The sequence below is a fragment of the Heterodontus francisci genome, chromosome 1, assembly GCF_036365525.1.
Source record: "Heterodontus francisci isolate sHetFra1 chromosome 1, sHetFra1.hap1, whole genome shotgun sequence".
NCBI lineage: Eukaryota > Metazoa > Chordata > Chondrichthyes > Heterodontiformes > Heterodontidae > Heterodontus > Heterodontus francisci.
Window position 1 is genome coordinate 128106690 of NC_090371.1, and position 13004 is coordinate 128119693.

General features: G+C 46.7%; 1 protein-coding gene across 6 annotated transcripts in view; it reads left to right on the forward strand.

Annotated features, from left to right (window-relative positions):
- Positions 1-13004, forward strand: part of corin (corin, serine peptidase) — a 261008-nt gene that overhangs the window by 38637 nt on the left and 209367 nt on the right. For all 6 annotated transcript variants that reach the window (XM_068035959.1, XM_068036006.1, XM_068035969.1 and 3 more), the window contains exon 3: positions 3964-4449. In XM_068035959.1, the coding sequence (XP_067892060.1) occupies positions 3964-4449 (486 nt within the window). The remainder of the gene's footprint in view (positions 1-3963; positions 4450-13004) is intronic.

Below are 13004 nucleotides of genomic sequence, written 5' to 3' on the forward strand. Positions count from 1 at the left end.
GGAGGATTTTGCAGAGGCATCTCTGGTGGTACTTCTCCAGTGCTTTGAGGTGCCTGCTGTAGGTTTTCCAAGTTTCCGAAGCATATAGGACTGCAAGGATCACTGCTGCCCAGTAAACCATGGTCTTAATCTCGGGTTTGAGATCCTGATCCTTAAATGCTTTCTTACTCAGTCTGCTAAAGGCTGAGCTGGCAATGATGAACCTCATTTTCCATGTCTACCTTCACTGACAGGAGGCTCCCAATATACAGAGAATGGTCCACATTTTCCAGGATCTCGCTATTGATCTTGATTGACAGGGTGCCTCTTACAACCTTCTCCCACTTTCTATTACTCCTAAGTCATGCTATCCCTCTGGCCTTCGAAGAGCTAAACACAGGCTGCTTATTTCCCTGCTCTAACAGTTGAGATAACAAAGAACAAAGAACAAAGATAATTACAGCACAGGAACAGGCCCTTCGGCCCTCCAAGCCTGCGCCGATCCAGATCCTCTCTCTAAACATGTCGCCTATTTTCTAAGGTTCTGTATCTCTTTTCTTCCTGCCCATTCATGTATCTGTCTAGATACATCTTAAAAGACTCCATCGTGCCCGCATCTACCACCTCCGCTGGCAATGCGTTCCAGGTGCCCACCACCCTCTGCGTAAAGAACTTTCCACGCATATCCCCCCTAAACTTTTCCCCTTTCACTTTGAACTCGTGTCCTCTAGTAATTGAAACCCCCACTCTGGGAAAAAGCCTCTTGCTATCCACCCTGTCTATACCTCTCATGATTTTGTACACCTCAATCAGGTCCCCCCTCAACCTCCGTCTTTCTAATGAAAATAATCCTAATCTGCTCAACCTCTCTTCATAGCTAGCGCCCTCCATACCAGGCAACATCCTGGTGAACCTCCTCTGCACCCTCTCCAAAGCATCCACATCCTTTTGATAATGTGGCGACCAGAACTGTACGCAGTATTCCAAATGTGGCCGAACCAAAGTCCTATACAACTGTAACATGACCTGCCAACTCTTGTACTCAATGCCCCGTCCGATGAAGGAAAGCATGCCGTATGCCTTCTTGACCACTCTATTTACCTGCGTTGCCACCTTCAGGGAACAGTGGACCTGAACACCCAAATCTCTCTGGACATCAATTTTCCCCAGGACTTTTCCATTTACTGTATAGTTCACTCTTGAATTGGATCTTCCAAAATGCATCACCTCGCATTTGCCCTGATTGAACTCCATCTGCCATTTCTCTGCCCAACTCTCCAATCTATCTATATTCTGCTGTATTCTCTGACAGTCCCCTTCACTATCTGCTACTCCACCAATCTTAGTGTCGTCTGCAAACTTGCTAATCAGTCCACCTATACTTTCCTCCAAATCATTAATGTATATCACAAACAACAGTGGTCCCAGCACGGATCCCTGTGGAACACCACTGGTCACACGTCTCCATTTTGAGAAACTCCCTTCTACTGCTACTCTCTGTCTCCTGTTGCCCAGCCAGTTCTTTATCCATCTAGCTAGTACACCTTGGACCCCAAGCGCCTTCACTTTCTCCATCAGCCTGCCATGGGGAACCTTATCAAACGCCTTACTGAAGTCCATGTATATGACATCGACAGCCCTTCCCTCATCAATCAACTTTGTCACTTCCTCAAAGAATTCTATTAAGTTGGTAAGACATGACCTTCCCTGCACAAAACCATGTTGCCTATCACTGATGAGCCCATTTTCTTCCAAATGGGAATAGATCCTATCCCTCAGTATCTTCTCCAGCAGCTTCCCTACCACTGACGTCAGGCTCACCGGTCTATAATTACCTGGATTATCCCTGCTACCCTTCTTAAACAAGGGGACAACATTAGCAATTCTCCAGTCCTCCGGGACCTCACCCGTGTTTAAGGATGCTGCAAAGATATCTGTTAAGGCCCCAGCTATTTCCTCTCTCGCTTCCCTCAGTAACCTGGGATAGATCCCATCCGGACCTGGGGACTTGTCCACCTTAATGCCCTTTAGAATACCCAACACTTCCTCCCTCCTTATGCCGACTTGACCTAGAGTAATCAAACATCTGTTCCTAACCTCAACATCCGTCATGTCCCTCTCCTCGGTGAATACCGATGCAAAGTACTCGTTTAGAATCTCACCCATTTTCTCTGAGTCCAAGCATAACATTCCTCCTTTGTCCTTTAGTGGGCCAATCCTTTCTCTAGTTACCCTCTTTCTCCTTATATATGAATAAAAGGCTTTGGGATTTTCCTTAACCCTGTTTGCTAAAGATATTTCATGACCCCTTTTAGCCCTCTTAATTCCTCGTTTCAGATTGGTCCTACATTCCCGATATTCTTTCAAAGCTTCGTCTTTCTTCAGCTGCCTAGACCTTATGTATGCTTCCTTTCTCCTCTTAGCTAGTCTCACAATTTCACCTGTCATCCATGGTTCCCTAATCTTGCCATTTCTATCCCTCATTTTCACAGGAACATGTCTCTCCTGCGCGCTAATCAACCTCTCTTTAAAAGCCTCCCACATATCACATGTGGATTTACCTTCAAACAGCTGCTCCCAATCTACATTTCCCAGCTCCTGCCGAATTTTGGTATAAAGATGCCCATGCCAGATGTCTTCTTGGTTTTGGAGCCCATGAGGCCCTACAAAAGATTGTGCCACCTACACCTCTGCAGGGGCAGACTCAGTCATTGGGGCAGGACGCAGCATGTGGTGCTCTGACTGGGATTGGGGGGGTTGCAAGTGTTGAGAAATGGAATGCCTTGAGAAGAGTCCCTGCTTCCATGTGCCTTTTCTCCAAGTTCCCTCTCATGGCTCACCTGCACTTCTCTGCCAGCCAAAAGCTGGACAACACTGCTGCACTTCAATTGGGCACTAAACCGCCAAGGCGAAGTTTTATGCCATCCTGTTTAAAGTGACAACTGTGTGCACAGGTCATTTGTGAGCGCAGGCATCCCTGCCTGCCACTCTGATGCCCCTTTCAGATGGCCACTCCTTCCATGGAGGTGGACATTAGTCCAAATGCCTGAGACACAGTGGCGCAGTGGTTAGCACCGCAGCCTCACAGCTCCAGCGACCTGGGTTCAATTCTGGGTACTGCCTGTGTGGAGTTTGCAAGTTCTCCCTGTGTCTGCGTGGGTTTCCTCCGGGTGCTCCGGTTTCCTCCCACAAGCCAAAGACCTGCAGGTTGATAGGTAAATTGGCCATTAGCAATTGCCCCTAGTATAGGTAGGTGGTAGGGAAATATAGGGACAGGTGGAGATGTGGTAGGAATATGGGATTAGTGTAGGATTAGTATAAATGGGTGGTTGATGGTCGGCACAGACTCGGTGGGCCGAAGGGCCTGTTTCAGTGCTGTATCTCTAAACTAAACTAAACTAAACATTCATGGTAGAGACGAAGTTTTTCAAAAGGTCACTGACCTGAAATGTTAACTCTGCTTCTCTCTCCACAGATGCTGCCTGACCTGATGAGTATTTCCAGCACTTACAGTTTTTATTTCAGATTTCCAACATCTGCAATATTTTGCTTTTGTAAAATAATAGATCCCTGCTTTTGCTTAGTAAATTAGTTGCATTTACATAAGGCTGAACAGATTAATGTCTGTGTTAAAAATAGCAAAGGGGAATGTCCTTCCCAACTCATTAAGCATTTGTCTGCTTTGTGAGTAGAAGTGATTTGTTGCCTCTTGTGCCTCATGACAAAACATAACAAAACATTTCACAGACTGGGGTAATTTTCATCTTTGCCACCTGGGTGATTACCTGGTAAAGCAGGTTGGTTGCTCATTGTAGAGCCTGCATGACTTTTGTTCTGAAATCAATACAACAAAAATCAGGCAGATTCCATAAAGGGTGGGCAATCTGCTCTACTCAGTTACTGTCCAAGTGCAAAGTTCAAAAATTACTCAATGAATTTTCTCAGAATGGTGTACTAACCTTTTCTTTTTATGTTTTTCATCAGGCGTTATAGGTGATGGTTTTTTTGATCAAAGGAGGAATGATGTACTTGCAACCAGTGGGACTGGACATCTCTCTGATACTCCTTATACAGACATCATTGGAAACACTTCAGGAATGCCACAACAAATAGATTTGGTGACACTTTCTCCTTTTGCAATAACAAATGTCTCAACTGCTGGTGGCCTAAATGGTGAAGACAGGTTGACTGATTTGAACAAAGAACAGTTGAACAGCACGGGTGTGCAGGAGGACAGTTTGCTGCCTTCTACACACAGCACATCACCCAGTTTTGATAGCAGTGTGGGCTCATTCCTGCATGTGGAGGACACAAGCTCATTTGCCCAGAAGACAGATGGAACATTTTATTCTCCCGAGCTACCTACAAATGTCTCACCTTTCAAGACTTCTTTTCCCAGCCTCAGCTCCAGTAGCATTGCTACAGATAATGATACAACACGTGAAGCTGTACATTTTGACACCAGCTTTGGTAAGAGTTTATTTAGTTTGTAGTCGATAGCCTGGACTTTGCTGTCAGCGATGAAAGAGTGACGCAAGCCGTTCATTGCACTTGCCCACAGACGTCAGTGGGCTTTTGCACTGAAAGTTGCGGTAATTAAAAATCGAAAACAGCACAGCTGCCTCTACAGGGCATTTGGGTCCTGTGTAGACAGGGCAAGGAGCTGTGTATGTCCTTAATCAGGTTGAAGAATCCGCACTGAGAAACGCTGGGCTCAAAATTCGTCTCAGGCGGCGATGCAAAGTGGATGATAATGGATCAGCTGCCTGTTCTACAAAGTTCCTGATATTCAGTTCTATTGCACCCAGTGGAATTGAATATCTGGCACTGCGTGGAACCTGTGGCCAATCTAATACTGCCACTTCGTATTACCGCCAGAGTCAAATTTCTAGCCTGCAGAGTCTAAACCAGAAAATGTAAGTTAGAATATTTAATTCAATGTAAAATATATAGAGAAAGTGAAATAAAGAGAGGGAAAGAACGATGGGATTGAGGGAGAGATAAAAAATAAAGAAAAAGTATAAAATACTTCTTATTTACATTTGTAATTTTTTTGATATCTCCAGCGATAATTAAAATCTAAAGAAATGAGACATCACACTTGTAAAAGTTAATTTTCAGTGTCAGAGAGGTTTCTTGGTAGTAAGTAGGACTTCTGCTGTTAAAAATTCACTTACAATTGAATGGACAAACCAAAAATTTTCCTGGTGCGTGTAGTGGGTATCTATCATGTAAGTGCTGCAACTTCAGCCATTCTATTTATTTAAATGCAAGGGGACACTGTTACAGTGATGTTCCTGAAAGAGCAGGGCAACTCAGACAGAAACTTACTAATTTCCAGATTTAATTGTGAATGTGCGGTCGCTTGAAGTTACAGTCTGATTTATTCTTTAATAACGGAACATGGTTAGCCTCTCTGTTATTTTTATCATAAAACCTGGGCCATTGCATCCAGGGCTTGATTTTATATTTATTATTTGTTCATGAGTTGTGAGTAGCATCTCAGGCAAGGGCAGCATTTATTGCCCATCCTTAGTTGCCCTTGAGAAGGTTGTGGTGAACTGCTTTCTTGAACTGCTGCAGTCCAAATGGTGCAGGTGCACCCATAGTGCTGTTAGGGAGGGAGTTCCAGGTTTTTGACCCAGCGACCGTGAAGGAACAGTGCATCTACACACTGCTGCCACTGTGCACTGGTGGTGGAGGGAATAAATGTTTAAGGTGGTGGATGGGGTGCCAATCAAGTGGGCTACTTTTCCTGGATGGTGTCGAGCTTCTTGAGTGTTGTTGGAGCTGCACCCATCCAGGCAAGTGGAGAGTATTCCATCACACTCTTGACTTGTTCCTTGTAGATGGTGGACAGGCATAGGGAAGTCAGGAGGTGAGTTACTCGCTGCAGAATTCCCAGCCTCTGATGCTCTTGTAGCCAAGGTATTTGTATGGCTTATCCTGTTAAGTTTCGGGTCAATGGTAACCCTCAGGATGTTGTTGGTGGGGCTTCAGTGACGACAGTGCCATTGAATGTCAAGGGGAGATGGTTGGATTCTCTCTTATTTGAGATGGTTATTGCCTGGCACTTGTGTGGCACGAATGTTACTTGCCACTTATCAGCCCATGCCTGGATATTGTCCAGGTCTTGTTGTATATGGACATGGATTGCTTCAGTATTGAGTAGTTGCAAATGGTACTGAAGAGTGTGCAATCATCAGTGAACATCACCACTTCTGACCTTATCATGGAGGGAAGGTCATTGATGAAGCAGCTGAAAATGGCTGGGTCTAGGACACTGCTCTGTGAAACTCGTGCAGCAATATCCTGGGGCTGAGATGAGCGGCCTCCAAAAACCACAACCATCTTACTTTGTACTAGGTATGACTCCAATTAGTAGAGCGTTTTCATCCTAATTTCCATTGACTCCAGTTTTGCTAGGGCTCCTTGATGTCACACTCGGTCAAATGCTGCCTTGATGTCAAGGGTAGTCACTCTCACCTCACCTCTGGAATTCAGCTCTTTTCTCCATGTTTGGACCAAGGCTGTATTGCGGTCTGGAGCTGAGTAGCCCTGCCGGCACCCAAACTGAGCATCAGTTGATAGGTTTTTGCTGAGTTAGTGCCACTTGATAGCACTGTCTTTGAGACCTTCCAAAACTTTGCTAATGATTGAAAGATGGGGCGGTAATTGGCCGGATTGGATTTGTCCTGCTTTTTGTGGACCGAACACACCTGGGCAATTTCCCACATTGTCGGGGTAGATGCCAGTGTTGTAGCTGTGCTGGAACAGCTTGGCTAGGGACATGGCGAGTTCTGGAGCACAAGTTTTCAGTACTACTGCCGGGATGTTGTCAGGGCCCATAGCCTTTGCAGTATCCAGTGCCTTCAGCCGTTTGTTGATATCGTGGAGTGAATCAAGTTGGTTGAAGACTGGCATCTTTGATGCTGAGCACTTAGGAGGAGGGCAAGCTGATTCAACCGCTCAGAACCTTTGGCTGAGGATGGTTGCAAATGCTTTAGCCTTATCTTTTGCATTAACGTGCTCGATTCCCCATCATTGAGGATGAGGTGTTTTTGGAACCTACTCCTCTGGTTAGTTGTTCAATTGTCCACCACGATTCGTGACTGGATTTGGCAGGACTGCAGAGCTTAGCTCTGATCTGTTGTTTGTGCGATGGCTTTGCTCTGCCTATTGCATGCTGCTTCTGCTGCTTAGACATGCATGTAGTCCTGTGCTTTTGCACTTCATTTTTAGGTATGCCCGGTGCTGCTCCTGCATTCCTCATTGAACCCCTTCCTTTGATGATAATGATCGAGTGAGGGATTTGCCAAGCCATGAGATCACAGATTGTGCTCGAATACAATTCTGCCACTGCTGATGGCCCACAGCACCTCATGGATACCCTATTTTGAACTGCTGGATCTGTTCTGAATCTATTACATTTAGCACGGTGGTAGTGGCACACAACACTCAGTGTTAAGATGGTCCTTTTTCTCCACAAGGACTGTGCGGTTGTCACTCGTACCATTACAGTCATGGACAGATGCATCTGAGACAGGTAGGTTGGTGAGGGTGAGGTCAAGTAGGTTTTTCCCACTTGTTGGTTTGTTCACCACCTGCCATAGACCCAATCCAGCAGATATGTCCTTCTGGACTCGCCCAGCTCAGTCAGTAGTGGTACTGCCAAGCCACTCTTGGTGAAGGGCATTGAAGTTCCTCCACCTCGTGTACATTCTGTGCCTCAGTGCTTCAGAGTACTAATTCATCAGCTGAAGGAGGGTGGTAGGTGGTAATCAGCAGGAGGTCTCCTTGCCATGAGACTTCATGGGGTCCAGAGTCAATGTTGAAGACTTCCAGGCCAACTCCATCCCGACTTTATTCCACTGTGCTGCCACCTCTGCTGGGTCTGTCCTTCGGGTGGAACAGTACATATCCAAGAATGGTGATGGAGGTGTCTGGGAAATAGGCTATAAGGTATGATTTGGGGATAATGACTATGGCAGGCTTTTGCTTGACTAGTCTGTTGGACAGTTCTCCCAATTTTGGCACAAGTCCTCAGATGTTAGTGAGGAGGACTTTGCAGGGTTGACTTGGCAGGGTGTGCCTTTGTCACTTCCGCTGCCCAGGTCGATGCCACTTGGTCTGTCTGGTTTTATTCTTTCAACTTTTCTGTAGCAATTTGATACAACTGAGTGGCTTGCTAGACCATTTCAGAGGGCAGGTAAGAGTCAACCACGTTGCTGTGGGTCTGGAGTCACATGTAGACCAGACTGGGTAAGGATGGAAGATTTCCTTCCTTAAAGGGCATTAGTGAACAAGATGGGTTTTTACATTAATCCAGTAGTATCAGATATATTAATTAATTGAATTTAAATTTCAACAGCTGCTGTGGTGGGATTTGAGCTCATTGCTCTGGAGTATTAGTTCAGGCCTCAGGATTACTAGTCCAGTAACATTGCCACGACACTACTGTTCCCAGTAACCTTTGGTACAATATATATTAATGAAAGTATTGAAATATATTCTCCCAGTTGATGTCAGTATTCATTATATATTAGCATGCACAAAGAAAGGTTGGCAGAGAACTAAGACTATGGCTGTTCCATAACCTGGCACCTCTTAACAAATCCATTTGTAATTTACAATATAAAACATAAAATATGGAACTAGAAATTTCATTCCCTTGACATACCTTACACTAGCTGCTGTAGCTCAAACTTTACCGAACTCATCTAATCTCCGGAAGAAAGGTCTACGCTTTCTCCCATAAATAGAAATCAAGTTTCTTTCTTTTCTTTCTTTTGGGCCTCCTTATCTCGAGAGACAATGGATACGCGCCTGGAGGTGGTCAGTGGTTTGTGAAGCAGCGCCTGGAGTGGCTATAAAGGCCAATTCTGGAGTAACAGGCTCTTCCACAGGTGCTGCAGAGAAATTTGTTTGTTGGGGCTGTTGCACAGTTGGCTCTCCCCTTGCGCCTCTGTCTTTTTTCCTGCCAACTACTAAGTCTCTTCGACTCGCCACAATTTAGCCCTGTCTTTATGGCTGCCCGCCAGCTCTGGCGAATGCTGGCAACTGACTCCCACGACTTGTGATCAATGTCACACGATTTCATGTCGCGTTTGCAGACGTCTTTATAACGGAGACATGGACGGCCGGTGGGTCTGATACCAGTGGCGAGCTCGCTGTACAATGTGTCTTTGGGGATCCTGCCATCTTCCATGCGGCTCACATGGCCAAGCCATCTCAAGCGCCGCTGACTCAGTAGTGTGTATAAGCTGGGGATGTTGGCCGCTTCAAGGACTTCTGTGTTGGAGATATAGTCCTGCCACCTGATGCCAAGTATTCTCCGAAGGCAGCGAAGATGGAATGAATTGAGACGTCGCTCTTGGCTGGCATACGTTGTCCAGGCCTCGCTGCCGTAGAGCAAGGTACTGAGGACACAGGCCTGATACACTCGGACTTTTGTGTTCCGTGTCAGTGCGCCATTTTCCCACACTCTCTTGGCCAGTCTGAACATAGCAGTGGAAGCCTTACCCATGCGCTTGTTGATTTCTGCATCTAGAGACAGGTTACTGGTGATAGTTGAGCCTAGGTAGGTGAACTCTTGAACCACTTCCAGAGCGTGGTCGCCAATATTGATGGATGGAGCATTTCTGACATCCTGCCCCATGATGTTCGTTTTCTTGAGGCTGATGGTTAGGCCAAATTCATTGCAGGCAGACGCAAACCTGTCGATGAGACTCTGCAGGCATTCTTCAGTGTGAGATGTTAAAGCAGCATCGTCAGCAAAGAGGAGTTCTCTGATGAGGACTTTCCGTACTTTGGACTTCGCTCTTAGACGGGCAAGGTTGAACAACCTGCCCCCTGATCTTGTGTGGAGGAAAATTCCTTCTTCAGAGGATTTGAACGCATGTGAAAGCAGCAGGGAGAAGAAAATCCCAAAAAGTGTGGGTGCGAGAACACAGCCCTGTTTCACACCACTCAGGATAGGAAAGGGCTCTGATGAGGAGCCACCATGTTGAATTGTGCCTTTCATATTGTCATGGAATGAGGTGATGATACTTAGTAGCTTTGGTGGACATCCGATCTTTTCTAGTAGTCTGAAGAGACCACGTCTGCTGACGAGGTCAAAGGCTTTGGTGAGATCAATGAAAGCAATGTAGAGGGGAATCTGCTGTTCACGGCATTTCTCCTGTATCTGACGAAGGGAGAACAGCATGTCAATAGTCGATCTCTCTGCACGAAAGCCACACTGTGCCTCAGGGTAGACGCGCTCGGCCAGCTTCTGGAGCCTGTTCAGAGCGACTCGAGCAAAGACTTTCCCCACTATGCTGAGCAGGGAGATTCCACGGTAGTTGTTGCAGTCACCGCGGTCACCTTTGTTTTTATAGAGGGTGATGATGTTGGCATCGCGCATGTCCTGGGGTACTGCTCCCTCGTCCCAGCACAGGCATAGCAGTTCATGTAGTGCTGAGAGTATAGCAGGCTTGGCACTCTTGATTATTTCAGGGGTAATGCTGTCCTTCCCAGGGGCTTTTCCGCTGGCTAGGGAATCAATGGCATCACTGAGTTCCGATTTGGTTGGCTGTATGTCCAGCTCATCCATGACTGGTAGAGGCTGGGCTGCATTGAGGGCAGTCTCAGTGACAGCATTCTCCCTGGAGTACAGTTCTAGGTAGTGCTCAACCCAGCGGTCCATCTGTTTGCGTTGGTCAGTGATTATGTCCCCCGATTTAGATTTGAGGGGGGTGATCTTCTTGATGGTTGGCCCAAGAGCTCTCTTCATGCCATCATACATTCCTCTGATGTTTCCGGTGTCTGAGGCCAGCTGAATATGACTGCATAGGTGTTGCCAGTAGTCGTTTGCGCAACGCCTAGCTGTTCTTTGTGCAGTACTTCTGGCTGCTTTAAGTGCTGCGGATGTTAAATCGCTGGGGGCTTTCTTGTAGTTCAAAAGTGCAATGCGCTTAGCGGCTATGACAGGTTCCAGCTCTTCATTATGAGATTGAAACCAGTCTGCATTTCTCTTCGCACTTTTGCCGTAGGTGGTCAAAGCTGACTCATAGATGGCGTCTCTGATGTGGGCCCACTTGGTCTCAGCATCCCCTGTGGGAGTGTTTTGAAGGGCTGTTACAAGTGAATTTAGAAATTTTTGTAACAGCTGTGGGTGAGAAATTCTGCTCGTGTTGATGCGCGGGTGGCCCTTCTGCTTGGAATGATGCAACTTCTTTGGTCTGAGTCTAACCTTGCTGCACACCAGGGAGTGGTCGGTGTCGCAGTCCGCACTGTGGAAGCTGCGTGTGATTTGAACACTGTTTAAGGCGGCTCGCCTTGTGACAATGAGGTCTAGCTGGTGCCAACGACGTGATCTTGGGTGCCTCCATGAAACCTGGTGACAGGGTTTAGTGTGAAAGAACGAGTTGGTGATGCAGAGGTTATGATAGGTACACAACTCAAGCAGTCTCTGCCCGTTCTCATTCATCCTTCCAACGCCATAGCGCCCAAGGCAGGAGGGCCATGAGTCATGGTCGGCCCCAACCCTGGCATTAAAGTCCCCCAGCAGGAATAGGTGTTCGGTGTTGGGGATGCTGCTAATGATGTTATGGAGTTGTTCATAGAACTGGTCTTTAGCTTCAGGTGCGGAACAGAGTGTTGGAGCATAGATGCTGAGTAGGTGTACTGGACCAGAGGTGGTGAGCAGTCGGATGGACAGTATGCGTTCCGAGCCATTTGAGGGAGGCTCTATCATGCTGAGCAAGGAGTTTCTGATGGCGAAGCCCACTCCATGCTGTCTTGGTTCTTCAGGATCCCTGCCCTGCCAGAAGAAGGTGTAGTCTTGCTCTGCTAGAGAGCCACTCGCGGGGAGGCGAGTCTCCTGAAGTGCTGCAATGTCCACATTGAGTCTACTGAGCTCGTTGTTAATGATGGCGGTCTTCCGAGAATCGTTGATTTGTGTAAGGTCTTCCGACAGGCCAGGACACATAGTTCTGACGTTCCAGCTTGCAAAGCGAAGGGCTGGTACCTTCTTTCCTTCAAGTGAAGAAATCAAGTGAAACTGGAAAATCTATCCAATTCTACGTCCTACTGTATTCATCCTTGTGAAATCAGCTTCGATAACTTGGTATTCCACACAACCATGGCAACTCTGTCATCTTTGTGTTGTATGAAGTATTTGATTGTGACTACATATTTTTATATCATTATAACCTTCAGCTATATTCCTAGTCAAATATTTACACAACTCTTTTTTTGAAGGATTTCATAAACACATCATTTACCGCTTTTCCTGGGAATCTGTTTTGCATGCCCACATTTGTGAAAAAACAAATTTTCTGTTTTTCGACATCTTTGAAGTTTACTAATTTTTACTCATGTCTTCTAGTTTTGTGCTCACATTCCAAGTTAAACACCTCACATCTGAGCTACCTTCTCAGCATTTTAAATGCCTGCATCATATATTCTTCTAGCCATCTTATTCCCAAACCAGAGATCGCAATTTTCATGGGGATTCTTTGTGTACTGTTAATTTGTAAAGACAATAGGATAGATTTTAGTCTATGGGTCCCAGTTGGGCACCAGACATGCACCCTGCAATTAGTGCGGATGTCCTGAGTCCCAGCGGAGGACCTGGAAATGTGTGCCATTCCCGCTAGTCACACGTGAGGGTGGCCCACCGTGATCAACCAGCGGGCGTCCAATTTGCATAATGGATGTGCAGAGGCAGGATGCAAGACGCCGAATACGGGTTTGGATATCTCTGGAGCAGGTGCTAGCGCCATATATAAAGCCCTGCCCCCAGAGATGGATCCTGCAGGATGGCAGAGGCACGACACAGGGTGGGGCCCTATGGTTTAGCGATGCCTCCCTTGCAATTCTCCACCTGCAAGGGAAAGGTGGGAGGTCCTCTTCCCCAGTGATGACAATAAGAGGTCCTCCCGCCTGACCAGGCAAGCCTGGATGGAGATCGCAGAGGAGGTCAGCAGCCCTGGTGTCACCCCCCCACACCGACCCCCCCCACCATCCCGGATGTGGGTACA